This window comes from Pseudorca crassidens, chromosome 7 (assembly GCF_039906515.1).
Source record: "Pseudorca crassidens isolate mPseCra1 chromosome 7, mPseCra1.hap1, whole genome shotgun sequence".
Classification (NCBI taxonomy): domain Eukaryota; kingdom Metazoa; phylum Chordata; class Mammalia; order Artiodactyla; family Delphinidae; genus Pseudorca; species Pseudorca crassidens.
In genome coordinates, this window is record NC_090302.1 from 13,848,231 (window position 1) to 13,871,208 (window position 22,978).

General features: G+C 52.5%; 1 protein-coding gene across 8 annotated transcripts; it reads left to right on the plus strand.

Annotated features, from left to right (window-relative positions):
* Positions 1–89: 89 nt before the first annotated feature.
* Positions 90–22,570, plus strand: TRAF1 (TNF receptor associated factor 1). Of its 8 annotated transcripts, none has more exons than XM_067743499.1 (10): positions 90–378; positions 2,246–2,300; positions 2,816–2,883; positions 3,455–3,863; positions 5,772–5,856; positions 14,415–14,480; positions 14,980–15,390; positions 16,870–17,047; positions 19,007–19,155; positions 21,237–22,570. In XM_067743499.1, the coding sequence occupies exons 4-10, from the start codon at positions 3,724–3,726 to the stop codon at positions 21,453–21,455; spliced, it is 1,248 nt and encodes a 415-aa protein (XP_067599600.1). In that variant the 5' UTR covers positions 90–378; positions 2,246–2,300; positions 2,816–2,883; positions 3,455–3,723; the 3' UTR covers positions 21,456–22,570. The 8 variants fall into 8 exon arrangements, with proteins under 8 accessions (XP_067599600.1, XP_067599593.1, XP_067599597.1 ...); XM_067743498.1 differs by lacking the exon at positions 90–378 and adding an exon at positions 420–749; XM_067743492.1 differs by lacking the exon at positions 2,816–2,883.
* Positions 22,571–22,978: the final 408 nt, after the last annotated feature.

Sequence of the window (22,978 nt, forward strand, 5' to 3'; positions counted from 1 at the left end):
TTTTGCTGCTGCTCGCCCCACCCCACGCGGGATTGCAGGCAGGCAGGGGACAGGATGGCGGTTCAAGTCCCAAGTCCGTGTTCGTTTAGTCTGCGAACACTTTGAGTCCCACACACGTGCCAGGAACTCGCGCGGGGAGGAGAACGGAAGGTCAGTCTTCAGTGGAAAAACAGAGCCTGCGACGCCGCGGATGCCCCCCCGGGCCTAGTTTCCCCATTCGGGGAGCGTTCGCCCCGCCCCCGAGGCCGCCTCGGAAAGGCGGCTCCGGCTGCAGGAACCGGCCCCGGGCCTGCCCTCCCCGGTTTCCGCCGCCTGGGCCGAGTCCTCGCGCCACCGGAAGCTCCCGCCGGGCCTCTGGGAAGCGGCGGCGGCGCCAAGGTTGGTTGCACTGCACCCCGCCCCCACCCGCCCCGGGACTGCGCGGGCTCCCGGCCGCCGCCCCAGCGCTCCCCGCCCGGGACAGCCCGGCTCCAGCTCTCTGGGGCGGGGGCGGGGGCTGCCCAAGTGCGGCCCCCCCCACCCCGCGCGCCTCCGGGACCTGGAATCCCGGCTGCAGAGCCCTGCCCCGGACTCGCTGCCCCCGCTCTTCTTGCGGACGCCCGGGGCAGCCCTGCGGGGGCTCATCCTTGAATAGTCGCGGGCGCCGCTCTGCTCCCATCAGTGCGCACGCATCCGGAGATGTGGCGGTGGCGAGACGGCCGTCACCAGCCCGCGCGGGGCGCACGAACGGGGCTGGGGGACACGGACAGGTCATCCGGCGTCACTGAGCCGGGCGGGGGGTGATTATAATCCGGCTGCGGGACGCGGTGGGATCACAAAGCTGGGAGCCCAACCTTATCCTGGGGCGGCCCACCGGGACTCCCAGGGAAAGTGGGGTCTGGTCCAGCTGCGCCCCGAAGGACAAGTGGAAGGCTGGGGAGACGCGGGTGTAACAGTGCAGAGACTCCGCGTCTTCGAGGCCCGCGGCGGGGGGAGGCGCGGAGATGGGGCTGATGGCGGTTCAGAGTGGAAGAGAAGGGGGTCAAGGAGACATAAGGAGGAGCAGCCACAGAAGTGGGGGGGGGGGAGCACGGAACGGGTGCAGGAGGCCACAGCAAGGAAGGGAACTGGAAAGGAGGCGCCAAGAGGCGTGTCAGGTGCTGGCCACAGGGCTGGTTGGATCGAAACTGGGACAAGCCCCGGACATTTGGCACCCTCGACCTTGAGAACCTTGGGGAGATGGTTCCATGGAGATTGGAGTGAGGAAGCGGAGCGTCCGTGTAGACAGTATTTTCTAGGAGTTATGTTAAAGTGAGAAGGTGTAGATGTTGGAGAGGAATGTGGAATGAGGGTAAAGGGCGTTTTAAAGCACCATGTGTGGTTAGAACACAGGCTCAGGGCTCCCGAGTCCCCACTCACTATCGGGGAGTCCTTGGGCATGTCACTGAACCTCTTGGTGCCTCAGTTCCCTTTTCCGTAAAACGGGGATGAAGATGACAATACCTGCCTCATGGGGTTCACGTGAAGCTTAGATGAGATGGTGCCTGTAAAAGCACTTAACACGGCACTAAAATCACCTGTTACTTTTCACTTGTAATTATTAGAGCAGCTTGCGATATTTTGCTGCTGATAGGAAGGAGCTGGGAGGCATTGAAGACAGAGGGGAGAGAAAAGGGAGCAGAGAGAAAGGGACCGAAGAACTTGGATGGAGAGAGAAATCTTGGGTTCCTGTGCCAAACCAAGGGAAGGAGGGAGCAGGTGGGGACGCAGGGAAGTTTGCAGGTTTGGGGTATGTGGTTAAGTGAGTGGCTTTCTGATAGTCTTTCTCCGAAGTAGGCCTCAAGGTCGTTTGCTGAGAGGGCCAGGTCAGGGCTGGCCCAGGTGAGGGTGGAGGTCCTGATTTCCACTGCAGCAGTAGGGTAGGGTGCCATGCCCTCTTTGCCAGCGACCCCAGGCAGACTCGGCATCGCTCCCGGGAAAGTGGACAGTTGAATTTACTAGGGTCAGAGGACAACGTCAGACCTGCCTTGCCCACTTGTGAGGCTCATCTAAAGTTGATGGATGTGAAAACACTATATAAGCATAACTTACCATTTTAGTCTTTCTTCGTGACCTTGAGGAGCTGGAAGGGCTGTGGCCATCATCAATATCAAAGTTTTTCGGGCACTTCACTTGGGCCGTGCACCATGCCATGCTTTCACCCATGATCTCATTTAGTGATTACAAGTCAGGTGAAGTAGGTATTAATATTAACCCCATTTTGCAGATGCAGAAACTGAGGTGCAGAGAAGTTACTGACCTTGTCCCAGGACCCACAGCTAGTAAGTGATGGACTCAGGGTCCCAACTCAGATCTGTCAGACCTCGAAGCCTGTGATTTGAAACTACTATGAAAGTTTGCAAAACCCCTAGTAGCAACCCAGCAGAATAGAAAGATGTGGAGGGATCATCTTTTCCATTTGGTAGGTGAGAAAACAAAGGCTAGAAGCTCTGACCTCCATCCTGGGCTCTGTAGGCTCCACCAAGCTGCCTTGTTTTTGCCTCTCTTGAATGGGAGGAAGAACACAGAGCTTAGAGTCCCACAGACCTGGTGGTCATCGTGCTGTACCACCAGGTGCTGTGTGACTTTGGACCAGGCATCTTGCTCCTCTGTGCCTCCCCATGCCTGCGGAATTCCTAACAGGTTGCTCTAAGGAATAGGAAGGAAAATGTTGCCTGGGGCATGGTAGATGTGCCAGGAGCCATGCTTCCCACACAACCATGGATCTGCGTCCCACTTGGCTGCTGAGACCAACTCCTCGTGACCTTGTATTTATTTAGACCTTTGTTCTCCTCAGGGCCAGGAAGTGGTGGCGCCTGATCCGAGTCTGTGGCCACCTATGACTTCCTGAGTGGGGCCGTGGAGGTAGGGCCCTGAGCAGTCCATGGTCCTGAGGCCTCGGACTTCAGAGGGGAGGGCCAGGTGTCACACATACTGATGAAGAACGCCACGGGCAGGGCTGGGCCATCAGAAGCCTTCCTGCTGGCCTTGGCCATGCGGTCCCAGAATTTTAGACCCCAGAGAAGTCTTGGAGATAATCCTGTTGCAATTCCTTTTTTTTTTTTTTTTTTTAATAAACAGATGGGGTAACTGAGACCCGCTGTGCAAAAGTGACTTTTACCTAAGATACTCTGGACAGGGCAGAGCTAATATGCACGGAACTTGCATTTTTGGACCTGACTCCAGAACCCTGGGGATTTCCACCGGGGCAGTGAACACCCACACCGAGTATCCTAGGCTGCTCGGAGGTTCCAGGGAACATAGACAAGTCACCGACTGGGGCTCTCTCTGCTCCTGTCCCCTGGGGAGGAAGTGGAGGAAGCCAGTGGCAGCCTGAGGTCCTCCGACTGGGGAAACTCTAACTGTGGTTCCTGAAAGTCCGTGACACGGTTCTTTTTTCTCTCTGACTTGCTTTCCCCTCCCTCTTGCTCAAAAGAATGACTGGACACTCCTAGAGCCTGCAGTCACCATCCAGGGGATTTTTTTCACCACAAAGGGTAATTCCTGTCTCATCCCTGCTGTGACTCAGCTGTGACGTTGAACCGCACAAGCCAGCGAGAAGATAAAATCATCAGACTCCTGCACATCAGAGAGGGGGGCCCGGCCAGCACTCACCTCTTCTCCCAGCACAGACTCCACGGAGCTGGTCCCCTCCCCAGAGGAGCTTGAACAGGGGCCCCCCACCAGCCAGCCTGGGACCCTGCGATGGCCTCTGGCTCGGCCAGCAGCCGCCACCCGGCCCCCGATGAGAACGAGTTCCCCTTTGGGTGCCCCCCCACCGTCTGCCAGGACCCACCAGAGCCCAGGCCCCTCTGCTGCGCCGTCTGTCTCTCTGAGAACGTGAGGTGAGGGGTCGGAGGAGAAGAGGCGGGTGGGAAGGAGGTGCCAGGGAGGGACCCCTCACGGGAGGCGGGGGTGAGAGGAGCTGTGGTTTTGGGCAGGTGACTTCACCTCTCTGGCCTCAGCTTCCACACCTGTTCCTCAAGGGTCCTGGACACTGCCCCGTCTGACTGTTGGTGGGAGGAGAAGTAGCCACAGAAAGACGTCAGCTCCCTTAGCAGAAGGCCATCCGGGGTCAGGGGGAGAGCCTCTGGGTCCAGCTGGGCTACTTACTGTGTGGCCTGTGCAAATTGTTTGATGTCTCAGCCTCCTTGTCTGTAAAATGCCTGTAAGGTGATTTTCTACCTCCCAGGATTGTTACAAGGCCCAGTCAATAACATTCCAAAAAATCCTTGTAATAATGAATATAAACTCCCTGGTAAATGACAAACTGCTGTACAAATGTATCTTCTTCCACAATATCACCCATCACCTCAGACTGTTTGCTGGGAATGCTTTTAAAGGGGACTAGATATTTTTTGTATTCATATATTATACATTTATGGATGTATATATAAAATATGTATATATTTGCATATAAATAAATACAATGCACACATTTTGCATGTGTATAAAATATACGTATATAATTTACATTGTATATTATATATTAAAATATGTGTATATTTATATGTAAAATATAAATAACTCAGAGAGGTGTGACATCAATATGATCGTCAGTATCCCACCTTAAGCAACTATTATGTACCAACTGTGTGCCAAGCACTCTTTCCTTGTGTCTTCAGAAGCTCCTTGGAAAGGTGGATACTATTATTACCCTATTTTACAAATGAGGACAGTGAGGCCTAATGGACAGATGAGGTCAGTTTGCCGCAGGTCAGTTTCCTGGCAGATGTGTTCTTAAACTGCCGTGCACCCCCAGCAAGACTTTTGTTTGGGACTTTACAGTTTAAGAAGGTGGGAAACTTCTCAGGCAAGCTTGAGGAGTTCCAATGCTTTCACAAAGGAGGAGGCCGAGAGAAGGCGGAGAGAGGTGGTGGTGAGAAGGGCAGGTGGGGGGAGGAGCAAAGCTCGACTGGTTTCACCATCCTGACTTCATCTCAGGCTTTTGCAATGGGTCTCTTGGCTTCCTTCGCTGTCCTTCCAAAACCTGGCAGAGGTGGGAGAGGGATCCAGGCCTGAGGCCTGAAGAGCTCTGCCCAGCTCTGCGCCTGCCTCCCTCGACCTTGGTGGATCCATACGTCCTCTGAGGCCTCATTCTCCTTCCTGTATAATGGGCCTGACCCGTGGCTCTCACTGAGGACCGGATCGCTTGGGAGCTTTGTTAAAGCACATAGGACCATGTGTCACCCCATTCAGAGTCCGGCACCCACTCCTGGTTAAGAACCTCAGGCTAGGTGTTCTCGGAGGCCCCTTCTTATTCTGAGAGGCCATGGTCATCTGTAATTACTAAAAATAAGAGACCAAAATAAAATAGAGGAAGCTGAGAAGAACTAATATAGCTGCACATCCACAATCCTTTATCTGAACCCATGGGGTCAGATGTAGTTTGGAATGGAGAAGTTTTTCAGATTTTAGAAAAGCAAGTCAGTGCCTCCAGCGGGAATTGGGGATGCACCTTATAATCAAGCAATGAATATTTCTGCAAACAAATATTCACACTAAGTGGGATAAGTAGGGGCTTGAATAGCCTCTAGTCACTTCAGATCAGGTCTGGCTGCCAGAGAAGCTCACTGCAAACTACAGGAAAACATTGGTTTGGGAATGGTGGGTCTGGGATTGTGGAGCTGCACGCTCATTGGTATCAGCTGCCACACTGGGCAAGGGCTAGGCATTTGGAGCTCTGGGGACGGTGGTTGGTGCCATGGAGTCGTGAATGCCTCACTCAGTGGCATTTGTTCATGTGTCCCCAGGAATGGTGAGGATCGAATCTGTCCCAAATGCAAAGGGGATGACACACCATCTGAAAGGCCAGGAAGCCTTCTGTCTCAGGAGCAGGTAAGTTGGCACTGCCAGGAAAGACTGTCTGTCAGTTGTCTCCGTTGGCAGGGGAAGAGGCCAAGTAGGTATCTGCCCACCTAGTCCCTGCCAGGTGGCTCCCTCCTTGTCTGAGTCTAGACTGAATTCATTTTGTCAGCAATGAGGAGACTGACATTTGCGGTGGGGAAGCAACTTGCCCCAAGCCACCTGGCCGACCCGTGACAGACTCAGGGTGAGAACAGCATCTAGACGGGTCAACACACCACAGCCTGCGGGCCCAACTCAGCCTGCCGCCTGTTTGTACGGCTTACGAGCAAAGAATGGTTTTTACACTTAAAAGGTTTCTAAAAATTGAAAGGAGAATGAGATTTTGTGACACATGAAAATTATAAGGAATTCAAACTTCCAGGTCCCTACATAAAGTTATATTGGTTCACAGCCACAACTCACTCATGTATATATGCCTTGCGTGTGGCTGCTTTTTTATTTTTAATATTTATTTATGTATTTATATTTATTTGGTTGTGCCGGGTCTTAGTTGCAGCAGGCAGGCTCCTGAGTTGTGGCTTGCGAACTCTTAGTTGCAGCATGCATGTGGGATCTAGTTTCTTTACCAGGGATCGAACCTGGGCCCGCTGCATTGGGAGCGTGGAGTTTTATCCACTGTGCTACCAAGGAAGTCCCTGTAGCTGCTTATGTCCTGAAACAGCAGAGGTGAACAGTTGCAACAGAGGCCTCACAGCCCAAAATATTCACTATCTGGCTCTTGACAGGAAAAGTTTGCCAACTCTTGACCTAGACAGTTCTTTCTGGCCCTGTTTGCCCTCAGACAGGGACAGGCCATCCTCATCTCACTTCTCCGGCTCTGCCAAACCGTGCTTCCAGGAATAAGATACAACTTTGGTAGTGTGAGGGGCCAAAGAGATACCCTCAGGCATCACTTTAGAACCCCAGCCCTTCTGAGCTGGAGAAGGACCCTCGTAGGTCATCTGGCCAGCCCAGAGGTTCCCACATGTTGACCAGCACTGGTCCATTCCCACCAGTTCATGACAAAAATGATTAAAAAAAAAAAAAAAAAGGAAATTGTTATGAGTTTTTCTTATAAAAGTAAATTCTTTCCATTTATAGAGTCAACCTTTACTCTGAGATGATGCCCTTCCTATTCATGTCTTTGTATAAAGGAAATGATCGTGATAGGTGATAGAATGCGGGGGTAAAGCCTTTATTTAGTAAAATTTTAAAATGACAATCTTTAATCTCCTAATTTAAAAAGCAAACAAACTGGTATTGGTCTGTGAATCCAAAGCTTTAAGAATCCCTGCTGTAAATCTAACCCCCTCTTACACATGGACCCCGACACCCACAGGGGCATCTCATTGCAAAGCTCCCTCATGACCAGGGTCTCGCCAACTTGGCCACCAGCACTGTCCACACTGTGAGGCACTGGCTCCTTTCAACCAAAGCTCCACCCTCGCCCGAACCATGGCCCAGGGGTCAGGAGACTGGTGTCTGACGATGGCTTTATAATTCAGTGCATGGCTGAGATGACTCCCCTGTCTCCACCTGTAAAGTGAAGATGCTAGGTTGACTGTGCAGGGTCTTTCCAGCATCTGCAATGTCCCATTGCCAGTCAGTGGCTGGCAGGGCAGCTCTCCCTCCCGCTGTGGAACCAGAGGCAGGCAGGTCTCCACGCCTCCTTACCCCTTCTCCGCTCTGGCCCCTCTCCTGCAGAGAGTTGGAGGAATTTCCTGTCCCACCAGAGCTGGTTTTGAGGGCTTTCCTGTCTTCCTGTCAGCAACCCTCTCCCCCCCGCAGGTCCTCAAGGGAATAATAGTAAGGCTCCCGTGCATTTCCCCAGAACTTTGTACTCTACAATGTGGTTAAGAGCTAATAGGATTAACACCCATGGAATAACTTTCCAAGCCTCCCTGTTTGAGATCTTTGTACTCCACCCTCGAAAGAGAGGACATGGGCTAGATGCTTTCTAAGGCACCTGCCTGCCCGAAGGCATCAGGGCTGTTGTTTTGACGTGGTTTATTCTTGCCTCTTAACAAAATGAATACAGATTCATTGTACAAATCTTAGATAACATAAAGATGAGATATTTTAATATCTCTCAACCCAGTAGTCTTAATTTTTTCATCTTTGTTAATGTGAAATCAGATGAAAGTAGAAGCGTTCTGATTAAAGGGGAGCCTGGAGCCCTGTCCTTTCGGTTACCCCACTTCCTTCTCCTGTCCCAGCCCCTCAGAGACACTGGGGATTCCTAGGGCCCTGCAGAGCACAGTTTGAAACTTGCTGCCTTAAACCAAATGAAGTGACTCTAATCATGGAATTACAGGCACTGAAACAAGCTACAGAGTGGGAGGAGGGTACACCCCCCAGTGGAAAGCTGGGGGGTGGGGTGAGCCAGTGGTCTGACACCTGCACAAAGCCACAAGTGGAAAGACCAGGGACTCCTTCAGCTTCTGACCCAATGGGAACTTTGGGGGGACTTTTGACCAAAGGAAAGCAGCTGATTATAAATCAACACTTTGTATACGTGGTGATTCTGCAGTCTGTGCATCTGGGGAAACCTGGGAAGTGAAGGTGGGGTCGACAGGCCGGGCCGGAGACCAGCTGAGCTAAGCCCCAAGGTGCCCATTCTTGCAACACTTTCCATGCCATCTGCTTATCAGTTTGTCCTCCTCCTCTGACTTCATTAGATTAATGTCTCTCTAAGAAGTGCTCAAAGCCCGAGACCGATTAGCTCATGTTAAGAAGAAGATATTAAAGGATAACTGTTGACCTGGTTAGAGACTTGGTTCTTGCCTAGAATGACCTTCCTACAGAAGTGACAATGAAGTAGGGGACGACCCGGTGGCTGGGAAATAGCAGTCAATTCTGTCTGCCTGAGACCCTGTGAATGGGATTGTTTCTCTCACTCTCTTCCCTCTGAGGTCACTCAGGAAGGTCAAAAGCAAGCTGGCATCTGCTGCCAGTGGCTTACAAGAGTGCCTTAAATTATTCTAGAATCAGAAAATGATAGGAGGTCAAGCTGTCTAGTCCAATTTCCGTTCTGTACTGGATTCCTGCCAAGTGGCTTTGTGTCCTTCCAGTGATGGGGAGCTCATTACTGCATGAAACCACCACTTCCACCATGGGGAACTAACTGTTGTACCATTTTCCTCTTTGTTGGTACTGAGCTGAAGTCTGTCTCCCTTGGGGCCACAAAAAGTAAGTCAGTCAGCCTCCTGTCCCCTGAGGCGGTCCTGAGTCTGTGGAAGGACGCTGACCACGTCCATCTTGAGTCTGTCCTCAGCCTCTGTGCATATCTGTGTCCTTTGAAATGCAATGCCTGGAAATGAACCCCCTTACACTTCTGAGCTTGACAATTGCATCTGTAACCTTATCGATCCCGTGACATCCTGTGTCATGCGCAGTGGTGATACCCCTATTTCACCAGTGGGTAATATATTGAGGTTCAGTGAAGAGGTGTGCCTGCACCAGTCATACAGCAAAGGGGGGGCAGAGCCAGGCTCCCACTCCTGCCCCTTAGGCTGCTGACATCTTCTCTCTGCTGCCTCCAGATGGTGGATCACCCCCAAATGTTTTACACAGGTTTAAATACACAGTCCGCCTTAAGTGCTGGAATCCACCAAATGCTGTGGAAACAGGAATGGGCAAGACTACTTTCAACTAGGGGAATCAGGCAGGACTTCCTGGAGGAGGTGGCAGTTGAGCCAAGCAGAGATTGCCAGAAAGGAAACTGACTGAGGTACAGAGGCGGGCAGGAACTCGCGAGCGGACCGAGTCCACCCTGTCACTGTCGAGTGCCTCTCCCTCAGCACTAGCTGAGACCCAAGCAAAAACAGCCCCTCCTGGCATCCAAGACCTTGGCCAGCCTCAGTGCCCAGCACAGCAGCGTAGGAAGTGCCTGGCACATTGCAGACCCTCCGCTCTGTGCAGTAGCTTCACGGAGGCAGCTCTCATGCTCCCGGCACCCTCTTGACGCTCACATTCTCGGAGGCCCCCAGGTCCCCAAGTGGGGGCCCTTTGATGGAGCTCTCCTGACCCCGTCACAAAGGGCCTGGGGAAGCAGGGAAGCTGGGAGCACCACACACCCCCAGACTTCTCGGACGTGGACAGAAGGACAAGTGTTCCCTCAGGGCTGGGATTTTGTTTTCTCTGTTTCCTCCTCAGAGGAAATTCCACTGCGAATTTTATTTTTAGCAGTTTGCAAGCAATAAGACCGCTCACACAGGGGCCTCCTGTGGCACCAGACAGGCACAGGCTTGGCTCAGGACAGATGCCCCGTTCCTCCTCTGCGACCCCAGCCCCTTCCCTCTCCAGTCCCCTCGGTCCCTGGACTTCAGATGAGGCTACCCTTTAGTCAAGGTGAGGACTCCTGGTGGGGAGGAAGGACGCTGGCCGTAGATTCCAGGCCCCTGGCCTCTGCCACAGCCTTGCCCCAAACTTGCATCCTGCAAGTCACCGGCCATCTCAGCTTCAGCTTCCTCACCTACACGAGAGGCAGAACCTCCAGTGGGAAAATAGGGTTTTACAGAATTAGTTATTAAGAGTTTGAGATGTGAGGATTAAATGAGACGCGTGTATGTGACAGCCATTAGCAAAAGGAAAAAGATGTCCCAAGGGCAGTGCTTAATCCACAGGAATAATTTTGCTAATAATAGTACTTCTACTAATCATGGGTGACATTTACTGAGCACCACGTCAGGCAGAATGATGCTCCCCAAAGATGTCCACGTGTTAGTCCCTGGAACCTGTGAATATGTTACCTTACATGGCTCTATTAGTCTGCTCGGGCTGCCGTAACTAAGTACCACAGACTGGGTGGTGCGAACAACAGAAATCTGTTTTCTCACAGTTCTGGAGGCAAGAAGTTCTAGACAGAGTTGGTTTCTTCTGAGGCCCCTCTCCTTGGCTTGTGGATACGCTCTTCTCCCAGCATCTTCCAATCATCTTCCCTCTGGATGTCTGTGTCCTAATTTTCTCTTCTTATAAGGACACCAGTCATATTGGAGTAGGGCTCACCCTAATGACCTCCTTTTAACTTAATTACCTCTTTTAAAGACTCTGTCTCCAAATACAGTCATGTTCATGGGAGCTAGGACTTCCCTATATGAATTCAGGGTGGGGAGACACTACTCAGCCCATAACAATGGCAAAAGGGACTTTGCAGATGTGATTAAATTAAGGATCTTGTGATGGGGAGATGACCCTGGCTTATTTGGTGAGCCTATTGTTATCACAAGGGCCCCCAAAAGAGGGAGACAAGAGAATCAGAATCAGAGCGAGATTGGAAGATGCTCTGCTGCTAGCTTTTAATATGGAGGGAGGGACCCTGAGTCAAGGAATGCGGGTGGCTTTCAGAAGCTGGAAAAACAAGAAAACAGGTGCTCACCTTGGACCTCCAGAAGGGGCACAATCCTGCTCAACTTTTAGGACTTCTGATCTCCAGGTCTGTAAGATAATATTGGGCTGGCCAAAAAGTTCGTTCGGGTTTTCCCATGACATGAAAAACCAGAACGAACTTTTTGGCCAACCCAAAAAATGTGGGTTGGCTTTTTGTTGTTGTTTGTTTGTTTATTTATTTGGTTGTGGCAGGTCTTAGTTGCGGCTCGCTGGCTCCTTAGTTGCAGCACGTGGGTGGGCTCCTTAGTTGCGGCATGCATGTGGGATCTAGTTCCCTGGCCAGGGATCGAACCCAGGCTCCCCGCATTGGGAGTGTGGAGTCTTAACCCCTGTGCCACCAGGGAAGTCTCAATGGGGGTTGTTTTAAGCCAATAAGTTTGTGGTATTTTGTTATAGCACAGTAGGTCACTCATGTCAGAATTTACTTATATTATGGCATTTAATCCTCACCATAACTCTATAGGGGGAGTTCTGTTATTATACTCATTTTGAAGACTGGGAAACTGAGACATGGAGAGGTTAATAACTCTCCCAGGGCCACATAGATAGTGTGTGAAGTGACAGAGATGCGCTTTGCACCCTGACAGGCTGGCTCCAGAGCCCACCCCCTTAACCCTGGAAAGCACCCCAAGGAATGAGAGACTGAGTGACTGATGGTGGGACTCTGGGCAGCCTGGCTGGCCACCAGCGGCCTCTCAAGTTACCCCCTGCCCCTCCTCTGCCAGACATGAGAGGCTGGTCCCAGCCCACTCCCATTGTACATGGCAATAAGGATACCCGCTCCACCCATGTAGCACTTGCCAGCCTGCATGGGCTTTCATTGCACAGACACACCACAGGACTCAGATGCCAAAGGAACATGTGCCTCTCCACCTGTGGGCGATTCTGGACTCCCACCGTTAGTTCTATCACTTTCACGTTTTTACCTCCCTCTGACTCTCACTTCAAGCATATACCCTTAGAACGGCAGAGGATTCGAATCATGGGCTCGTAGGGAGTTTCAGGGCCTGAGAGATGACCCCTTGTGCATTCGCCAGGTTCCTCACTGGCCTCAGGCCCTCCATCCTTCCCTCATGTCGGGAACTACCTTCTGGGAGAGGCTGCATCACAGGGCACTTTCCAAAGCCATTGCAGTCTCCCTGACAAGGCTACCCACCCCTCCCCAGTAAAACATCTGTTTTCTATTCTTTGTTGGGAGCAACTTGTGCTTGAAGCCCGGGGCAATGGGGCAAAGTGGGGGGTGGCCTTTTGCTAGGCTGTGCTCTGTGTCCCAAACCAACTGTACTCATTAAGCCCACAGCTCTCACTTATTTTACTATTAGAAAATAATAACTAGTGTGGCTTTGTATTTGCTCAGCCCAAAAGACCTCTGTCCTCCCCTCCTTTCATCCAAATCTCCCTTCACATCACCCCATGAGGTTATTCTTAAAAACAACAACAAAGCTCTTGGAAAATCAAGATATTATTTACATGTAATAAAATTCACTCATTTTAAGTGTACAGATTGATGAATGCCGGGAAATGTATACAATCGTGTGACCTGCAGTCAGGAGGGTGAATGTTTCTGCACCAGAAAAACCTTCCTTGTGCCCTTGTTCAGTCAGTCTCCCCCAGCTGCAGCCCAGGAAGCCACTGGTCTATTTTCTGTCACTATAGTTTTCCCTTTTCTAGAATCTTGTAAGAATAGAATCCTCGTATGTAGTCTTTGGTGTTTGACTCTTTCATTTAGCATGTTTTGAGGTCCCTCCATATTATCGCACATATTAGTAATTCAGTCCATCTGACTGCTGCGTAGTGTCCTGGAGTACGGATATACCACACTTTGTTCATCCATCCACCAGTTGATGGATACTTGGATTGCTGCCAGCGTGGGCCTCTTATGAGTAAAGCTGCCGTGAACATTTACATGTACCCGGACATATTTTCACTTTCTCTTGGGTAAATTCCTAGGAGTGGAATGTGTGGGTTGTCTGATAACTTGATAAGCACGGTCTTGTGTATGTATGATTTAACTTTATGAGATACTTCCATAGATTTTCCCAAAGTAGTTGTACCATTTTGCATTCCCACCAGCAACCTATGAGTGTTTCAGTTCCTCCACGTTCTCACCAAAGCTCGATATTCTCGTTCTTTGTAAATTTTAGCCATTTAGTGAGTGGACAGTGGCATTTCGTTACAATTTGCATTTCTCTGATGACTGGTGATGTTGAACATCTTTACATAGGCTTGTCATTTGTGTATCTTATTTTGTGAAGTATCTGTTCAGTATTTTACCCATTTTGTATTAGGTTGTCTTATTGAATTGTAAGAGTTCTTTATATATTCTGGATATAAGCCCTTTCCAGGTCTATGTTTAGGAAAAAGTGTTCTCCCAGTCTCTCCTGGGCTTACTCTTTTTTTTTTTTTTTTTTTTTTTTTTGCGGTACATGGGCCTCTCACTGTTGTGGCCTCTCCCGTTGCGGAGCACAGGCTTCGGACGCGCAGTCTCAGCGGCCATGGCTCACGGGCCTAGCCGCTCCGCGGCACGCGGGATCTCCCAGACCGGGGCACGAACCTGTGTCCCCTGCATCGGCAGGCGGACTCCCAACCACTGCGCTACCAGGGAAGCCCTGGACTTACTCTTGATAAGAGATAGAGACATGGGGTAGGAAGATCCCTGGAGCCGTGCTGCTTCCTAGCTGTTCCTCCTTGAGTAAATCCCTGCCCCTCTGTGAGCTTCAGTTTCTTCATCAATCAGATGGGAACAAAAAACCTACCCTGCTATCCCCAAGTGTTGTTAGGGGCCCTAGGAAGAATTATGACTATGAAAGCATTTTGTAAACTCCTCAGACTTATACATAAGTTAACAGTATTGTCAAGTTGCTTGTTAGAGGCCCTCACAGAGCCCCCAGACCAGTGGGGGCAACCAAAAAGTAAATGATGATTACAGGACTGAGTGGAACATGTCCCATCAGGAGAGGTGGCAGTGCTTCCCAGGATCACAGCAGGGGCCCTGCTCTTGTTCTGAAGGAGGGTTACAGGACGGCTGAATCAGAAGGAACAGCATGTGCCAAGTTTTGTGGCCCAGCCCAGCTCATGCCTGGTGGATGCTGGTGCTTTGCAGAGAGCCCCAGTGCCACTGGGAGCCCCATAACCTCCAGTGACATGGTTCTTATTTCCAGGATCACCCCGAGGTGGCTGAGGCTGGAGTTGGGTGTCCCTTTGCAGGTGTTGGCTGCGCCTTCAAGGTAAGCATCTGAGTGTGAGAGAGGAGATCTATCTGTATACTATAGTCTCAGACCTTCCCATCAGCCCCTCCGGGATGTTCCCACAACATCAAGCTATGCCTCTGGGTGTACCTTACATGACTTTCCCAAGCAACAAAATCACTAGTAAATCATCTTCGTACTCAGGGGAGTTCTTAATGTCTCACCTGGGCATTGTAGCATCACAAAAATGACCACCGCCCACACCCCCAGAAACCCCTTTGCCTCTCTCCATGGTCCTGAATCATCACTGCGCTCAAGGGCAGGGCAGAATTGTTGCTCTGGAGGCTGGGATGGACACAGCTCATCATGGGTATGTCTCATGCCAGGGTCCTTCTCCGAATCCCTCTTGCTGTACACTTCCCTTGGCCGGATGAATGGATATGACTTCCCTTGGCAACCTTTGGTGGCAGGACTCTCCACTGCTCCCTGGTCCTCCCTCCCCCTCTGTTTTCACTGATCAGCCCCACTCTCTTGGCAGGGGGGCCCAAAGTTCATGCAGGAGCATGAGGTCACCTCCCAGGCTACCCACCTGAACCTGCTGTTAGGGTTCATGAAACAGTGGAAGGCCCAGCTGGGCTCTGGCCTGGGGTCTGGACCCATGGCCCTGGAGCAGAATCTGTCAGACCTGCAGCTGCAGGGGGCTGTGGAGACAGCTGGGGACCTAGAGGTGGACTGCTACCGGGCCCCCTGCTCCGAGAGCCAGGAGGAGCTGGCCCTGCAGCACTTCATGAAGGAGAAGCTCCTGACTGAGCTGGAGGGGAAGCTGTGCGTGTTTGAGAACATTGTCGCCGTCCTCAACAAGGAGGTGGAGGCCTCCCACCTGGCCCTGGCCGCCTCCATCCACCAGAGCCGGCTGGGCCGTGAGCACATCCTGAGCTTGGAACGGAGGGTGAGCATGGGAGGCACGTTTACCCTCAAGGCAGCTCAGGGCCCCCCCCCCCCCACCGCCCCATCTTGTCTCCAGAGCAGAGGACCAGCCTTCCTGCTAAGCATTCTCCCTGTGCAGACCAGTCACTCCTGCTTCAAAAATATCTCTCCTGCATCCCACAGCCTTCTAGGAAGAGGACTGAGTCAGAAGTTATAGTCAAGGTCAAACTCCCCCGTCCAGTGCTTCCTTTCCTTTGCTTAAACTTCTGCAATAGACTATTCCCACCCCAAGCATCTCATTCCACAGCTGGACATTTTGCACCACTAGAAAGTTCTCCCTCATACTTAACTAAAATCAGCCTCCTGTGTCTTCCCTGCCCCTCGGGGCCCCCAAAACATCGGACTTCTAGGCCCCATGGAAGCCCTTCAGAGATGAGCATTCAGTAATAATATCCTGAGTGTTTCCTTTTTTAGGCTAAACACCCCCAGTGCCTTCACCACTTCATCAGAGCACATCGTTTCATGCTGTCCTCATATGTGCTGGCTCAGCCTCTAAAGGATTCCACACACTCAGAGTGGTGGTGTCAAACCACCAGATAATCCACTTATCTGACAGTTCTTGGTTGCACCAGACTGTCCCCTCCTTTGTTCCAGAGCTTATACTTTTCTTAATGTAACCAGTCACAATGTTAATGTTGCTTTTGGGGGGGGCAGCAACATTACTTCACCGTCTCATGTTGAGTTAGGCCTGGATTTTCGTTCCAGGTCCACCATTAACTTGCTGTATAGATCTGGGCAAATCACAGGACTGCAGCTTTCCCATCCGTAAAATTAGGGCTTCAGTTTTCTTTAAGGACACTCACTTCCATTCCTGACTTCCCTACCTGAGTACACCCAAGAATAAATTTGTATTCTTTCAAATGTCAGTGGAGGAACCTACCAGAAGAGCCAGGCACTGGGTTTGGGTGGCAAAGTAAAGGATTTATTTATGTAACTCTTGCCCCAGTTGGAAGGTGATGGCCTCCCCGAGGGCAGTGACTGTGTCTTCAGTTCATTAACGAATTTCCTGGCTCTACTCTTACGTGCCAGACACTGTGCAAGGCATGGACACAGATAAAATGAGCGTGGGCCCAGCCGTTGATAGGGGAGACCATCTATCCTGTTGGAAAGGCAGAAAAATATATCTCAGGTGGTTGTAAAGCCTCTATAAGATCGAAGATGAAAGAGAGAAACCAGCTGAGCTAAGGCAGTGGTTAAGTGTTTTGCAGAGGAAGAACTCTGTGAGCCAGGTTCCTGACGGACGAACAGGAGTTGGCCAGTGGACAAGGAAGGGAAAGGAATCCCGGGCAGGAGGGACGGCATGTACAAAGGCAGATGCACGTGGCTGAGGGAGGCAAGGAAAGCAAATTCGGGGGCAGCTCTGTCTCTACATCCCACTGTCCCCATCCCACCGCCAAGCTGGATTCTGGTGCCCCTGGCTGAATGGGCTTCCCCGCCCCAGGTGATGGAGCTGCAGCAGACCTTGGCCCAGAAAGACCAGGCCCTGGGCAAGCTGGAGCAGAGCTTCCGCCTCATGGAAGAGGCCTCCTACGACGGCACGTTCCTATGGAAGGTCACCAGTGTCACCAGGCGGTGCCATGAGTCAGCCTGCGGCAGGACCGTCAGCCTCTTCTCCCCAGGTAAGGCCTCCCCGGGGGCACAGACACCAGCTGGGGGAGGCGGGGGGGGGGGGTGTGTGTGTTCCGCTCTGACAGGCGGGCTGCGTCCAGTTAGGCCAGTGTCCATTCGGTCCCCTGGCCCTACCAGGCCCGCGGAGGTAGTAGGCCCCTCCCCGCTCAGCCGCGTGGATCAGGGGCTGTTTGCACCAGGCGTACCTCCCTGGACATCCGTCATGGTCTGCAACTAGGAATAAAATGATCTATGTTGTATGGATATCGGTTGTGAAAGAGAGTGCGCTGTGAACCAAAGTTTGTGTAGGTGCGAGGGAAGCCCAGGGTGACTTTCACAGGTAAATACCATGGGGCCCCGCCCTCCGAGACCCCGTGGTCTGACATAAGACAAGTGGAGAACTCTCTGTGTACCACTGTGGGGAGCACGTGATTGAGTATTGTGTACACTGGGGCAGTTCTTAGTCGCTTCTGGGGCCCCTGGGCCTGGCACGATGTCTTGCATGAAGTAGGCAGTTACTCGGTTGTTGTTTCTCCTAATTAACTGATAGCTGTCTGTGTAACAATGTGTGTATTTGTGCTCAGACCTGTGTGCTTTTCCCCTGGCCTCACTCTCGTGCCTCTAAGTAAACGGGTGGGTCGTTAAGGAGGATTTCTGCCGATGGCAGTTTTAACCACCACTCACATCTGCTCCAGCCTCGTGCCTTTCCTGGCCATCTGCTCCTCTGACACACCCAAGGTCAACAGTGCTGGGATTCAGAGGGGCATGGGAGCTTGCCCCACACCATAGAGCAGGCTGGGTCCCAAAGCCAGCCCCCCTTTCCTCAGGAACAGGGACAGCCCCTTCAGGGGGTGGCCTCGCCTCCTACACGTAAGCTTTTTTGTCCTGGCTTCTTTCCAGAGAGGGAAAAAGCAAGCAGTGTCTCTGGCTTCCTGTTCTACCAAAACACAAGGGGCACAGATGAGTCAGACTGTCAGCCTGTCCCTCCTCCACTCCTTCCCGCATACCCTCCACACCCTGTCCCTGCTCAGCCCCTCCCAGAAGGGCCCTCATGGTGACGGCTACTGGAACCCACACTCAGATGGCTCTTTCAGCTGCCCAGGGAGAGAGCCCACAGGCCCCTGTGCCTAATCACCAGGGGATGATTCATCCCGGGGGCCTTTGCCAGCGGTGGCCGGCAGCACTGTGATTCACCGCACTCTCTCCCAGCCTCCAGGAGACCCCAGCCGCCTGGCCTAGGGCAGCGGAAAGAAGTCCGTGTTGGGAGGTAGGAGGCCTGGCCCCTAATTCTGTCTCTGCCCCCAGTACACTGTGACACTGTGGCCAGCCACTTCCCCTTGCTGGGCTTGGGTTCCCGACTACAAAATGCAGGTTGGTTAAGTGTGATCCCAGGGCCAGCAGCATCTCTATCCCCTGTTAGAAAAGCCAATTTTCAGTCCTCACCCCAGCACTACTGAGTCAGAAGCTCCAGGGGCAATCTGTGATTCTGATGGCCTTTGACAGTCACCAGGCCAGATGATCTCCAAGATTTGATGCTCTATAACGGAGAAGAATGCTGAGCTCCATCCCCAGATTTCATTTTTATGGTTTTTTTTTTTTTGGCTGCATTGGGCCTTTCATTGCGGTGGCTTCTCTTGTTGCGGAACATGGGCTCTAGGCACGCAGGCTTCAATAGTTGTGGTGCGCGGGCTCTGTTGTTGTGGCTCGCGGGCTTTAGAGCGCAGGCTCAGTAGTTGTGGCGCACGGGCTTAGTTGCTCTGCGGCATGTGGGGTCTTCCCGGACCAAGGCTCAAACCCGTGTCCCCTGCATTGGCAGGCAGATTCTTAACCACCGTGCCACCAGGGAAGTCCCGATTTTGTAGTTTTGAGCCATGACCTGGGCATGCCTAACTGTCAGTCCCAGTTTCCTCATCTGCAAAGCCCAGCACTCTCCAGCTGCCTCAGCGCTGACTCTGGCTTCCTCATTTCAGCTTTCTACACTGCCAAGTACGGATACAAGTTGTGCCTGCGGCTCTACCTGAATGGGGACGGGACGGGGAAGAGGACCCACCTGTCCCTCTTCATCGTGATCATGAGAGGGGAGTATGATGCTCTGCTGCCGTGGCCTTTCCGGAACAAGGTATGGGCCTGGGGGACAGTGGGGGTGGGATGGAGGAAACCTGGGTCCTGATCCTGATTGAGCCATGAACTTGCCTGTGTGACCTCGGCAGATCCTTTGCCCTCCGTGCTGTCAGTTTCCCCTCATAAAACAAGAGCCCGAGTTCACATCTAGTAGCCAAGGCTCTTTGCTGCATTCTGAGTCTAGGAGCTAAAATGTTTGGACCAGCGACTCTGGAAGACATGTAGAGATGAAGTTCATGTTGGGGGTGAATAAGGAAAACCTCTTGGAGGAGGTCCTGTGGGGCTGGCCTGAACTGACAGCATTCTCAGAAAAAGGGAAGGAGGAGGAGATGCCTCTGCACACCTTTTAGAACGGCCAAAATCCCAAACGCTGACAACACCCAATGCTGGCAGGGATGTGGTGCAGCAGGAACTCTCCCTCACTGCTGGTGGGACTGTAAAATGGCGCAGCCACTTTGGAAGATAGTTTGGCGGTTTCTTACAAAATTAAACATACTCTTATCATGTGACCCAGAAATCACACTCCTTGGTGTTTACCCAAATGCGTTGCAAACTTACGTCCACACAAAACCCCTGCAGACAGATATTTACAGTGACTTTATTCATAATCGCCAAAACTTGGAAGCAGCCAAGATGTCCTTCAGTAGGTGAACGGATAAATAAGCTCTGGTAAATCTAGACAGTGGAATATTATTCAGTGCTGTAAAGAAATAAGCTACCAAGCCACGGAAAGATATGGAGGAAGCTTAAAGGCATATTACTGAGTGAAAGAAGCCCATCTGAGAAACCTAGATACTGTGTGATTCCAATTATACGACATTCTGGAAAAGGCAAAACTGTGGAGATAGTAAAAAGATCAGTGGTTGCCAGGATTTCATGGAGGGGAGGAGAGATGAATAGGTGGAACGCAGAGGATTTTTAGGGCAGTGTAAATACTCTGAATTATCTATTATAATGATAAGATTCACGTCCTTATACATTTGTCCAAACCCATAGAATGTACAACGCTAAGAATGAACCTTAAACTAGGGACTTTGGGTGAATATGATGCGTCAACATAGGTTCATCACCTGCAGCAAATGTACCGCTTTGGTGGGGATGTTGACAGTGTAGGAGGTCGTGTGGGGATATGTACTCGGAAATCTGTGTTTTCCATTCAATTTTGCTGTGCACCTAAAATTGCTCTGAAAAATAAAGTTTGTTAAAAATGCTTAAAAGGGCCACTGGAGGTGGGAGTGTGGCAGGGATTCCCCGCAGGTGGACGGCGGCAGCAAGGGAGTGGGGGAGGGAAGGGGAGGGTGTGGACTCCACACCTCAGCTGGGTGGAGGAAGATAAGGGCGAGCAGGTGGGGTGGAAGCGGTAGTGCCGCAGTGGTCTGGCTATGAGTCAGTAGGTCAGTGGTTCCCATATGTGCTGGGGGGATTTTTAAAATACTAATGACTGGGTCTCACTCCCGTAGATGGTGAGGCGTGAGCATCGGGAGTTTTCAGACCTTCCCAGGGAATTCTAAAGTGCAGCCAAGTTTGAGAACTGACTGCTGCAGTGGGCGATGGGCATTTCAGTGACGTGTGCCAGGGAGGAGGCTGTGTGTCACTTTGAGATCGTTGGCTTCTCGGAGGCGCACAGGGCCCCTGTACAGACCAGAAGCTGGGTTCGTGTTTCAGGGTGTTGATTGCCGTCTGCTCAGTGGAAGGCCTGTCTGCTCTCGCCTGGGAAGGTCCAGCTGTGTTTGAAGGATCAGACAGACATCTCAGTGCAGGAAGGGACATCTTGGGTTATGGAGTCCAACCTCCTTGTCCGGGCTTAGTCCCCCCTTTAGCCCCCAACAGCCAACCACAACTGGCAGTGACATCTGAATTCCCCCTTCCTGTTAAGAACACCTGAGCTCTAATCGTGGGACACCCCTGAAGCCTGCTCACGGTACCAGGTGCTTCCGTTTCTGGGCTCTTCCTGTACGCCATGTGTGGTCCTTACGTGTTGCTTTGACTCCTGATCAGTGTGAGCTCAGGGTTAGAGGGGCTGCACGGGTGACAGGCACAGACCCTGTCCCTGATCTCCCACTGGCCCCTGCCCCACAGGTCACTTTCATGCTGCTCGACCAGAACAACCGTGAGCACGCCATCGACGCCTTCCGGCCCGACCTGAACTCAGCATCCTTCCAGCGGCCCCAGAGCGAAACCAATGTGGCCAGCGGCTGCCCACTCTTCTTCCCCCTCAACAAGCTGCAGTCGCCCAAGCATGCCTACGTGAAGGACGACACCATGTTCCTCAAGTGCATCGTGGAGACAGACGCTTAGGGCAGGAGGGGCCGAGCAAGCCACACCCGGGTCCCGAGGGAGCACCCGCTCAGATGGGGGTTCAGCAAGATGACTGAGGCCCTGCCTTTGGCGCCCAAGATCCCAAGGCACAGTGATGGGCCGGGGCTGGCATGACGTGAGCCGAGCGGACAGATTGACCGTGGCTAGCTATCAGTTTAGTGTGGCGGGACCTTGGACTGGGCCCACAGAGGCACACGGTCCCAAAGGAGGTGGTGCAGGACTGATCCCCCTGCACTGACCGTGCAGCACTGGAGCCCCGAGAGCCACCTGGCCCTGAATGTTGAGATGGACTCCGGCCGAGATGGGGAGGGTGTGGGGACCAGGCTGGGGCGTGGATGGGGAACTGGAGGTGTGGGACCTCAGCAAAGAAGCTCCAGGGATGGGAAGACCTCTGCAGGCCGCCACGGAGAGTGAGCTTGCTCTCGTCCTGCTTGGAATCAGAACCAGGACCAGGGGGTGGAAGTGACAGGGTGCCAGTGCGAATTCAATCTGTCCCAGCCTGGACCGAATTCCCCAGCACTGGAGGTGAACAAGCAAAACCAGGGGGCTACGCTGCGGGGAGGGCATCAGATGCGGGGAGGGGTGGTTTTGAAGACCTTCATGGTTCCTTCCAGCCCAGAGTCTCTGACTCTAGGCCTCCTGGGCCAGATGAGGCCTAGTGCCGCAGGGGGTCTGGAAACATTCAGGAGCCCGATGCCCTCCAGTTTCCTGACTCACCTTCAGTACCGCCAGGTGGGCTGAGCTGACCCGCACGGCACCTGCCACCCTGGGCCCGGCAGTCTGCTTGCCCTCCATGCAGAGCCACGCAGAGGCCCTGCATCCTGCGCGTCCCCCAGCTGAGCGCCCCTCCACCTTCTCCAGGTGAAACCAGGTCCCTAGCTCCCAGAGGCAGCTGGAAGGAGCGTGGAGAAGGAGAGGGGCACAGACTCTCCACGCTGCCTGCCTGGGGGCCCCACTCTTGGCCATTTCCAGAATCCCGTGTCGCCTGTTGAACGAAGGCAACCACATCTCTAGTTGATGGATCAGGACCGCTGAGCCACCCACAGATGTTGACCTTTTATATGTATAAAACCAAAGAAAGAATTTTTTTAAAATCTGTTTTGCACTTTCCATAAAGGGTATGGTTGTGGGAGTTGGTGGTGACTTGTGAGCTCTGGGTGGCGCTGCCAGTTTTGCAGGTGGCATCCAAGGCTGGTGTGCTGGCAGGAACATGCCTCTCTGCCTCAGTCTTCTGACTGTAATGGGGGAACCGCCCCGGCCTGCCTCCCTCGCTGAGTTCTGTGACCTCAAAGGAGATGCTACGCAGGAGAGGCTAGAGAGAGAAAGGCCCGGGCACCACTGCCCACCTGGCCTGGCCTGGCTGCGGCCCATGCTTGTCTTCTCACCTTGGAGGTCCCTACACAACCAGTTCCTGTAGGGACCCTCGGCCGTCTTTCCAGAGCCCTGAGGCTGCACGTTGCCGCTCAGAGATGCAGGGCAGGTCCCCTGCTCCTCTCCCCACA

What these genes read in the sequence shown, in the direction of transcription:
- TRAF1 (XM_067743499.1), top strand. Translation starts at nt 3,724, where the DNA reads ATGGCCTCTGGCTCGGCCAGCAGCCGCCACCCGGCCCCCGATGAGAAC. An exon ending in TCCTGAGCTTGGAACGGAGG is followed by an intron (nt 15,391 to 16,869) that starts GTGAGCATGGGA and finishes TCCCCGCCCCAG; the next exon opens with GTGATGGAGCTGCAGCAGAC. An exon ending in CGTCAGCCTCTTCTCCCCAG is followed by an intron (nt 17,048 to 19,006) that starts GTAAGGCCTCCC and finishes TCCTCATTTCAG; the next exon opens with CTTTCTACACTGCCAAGTAC.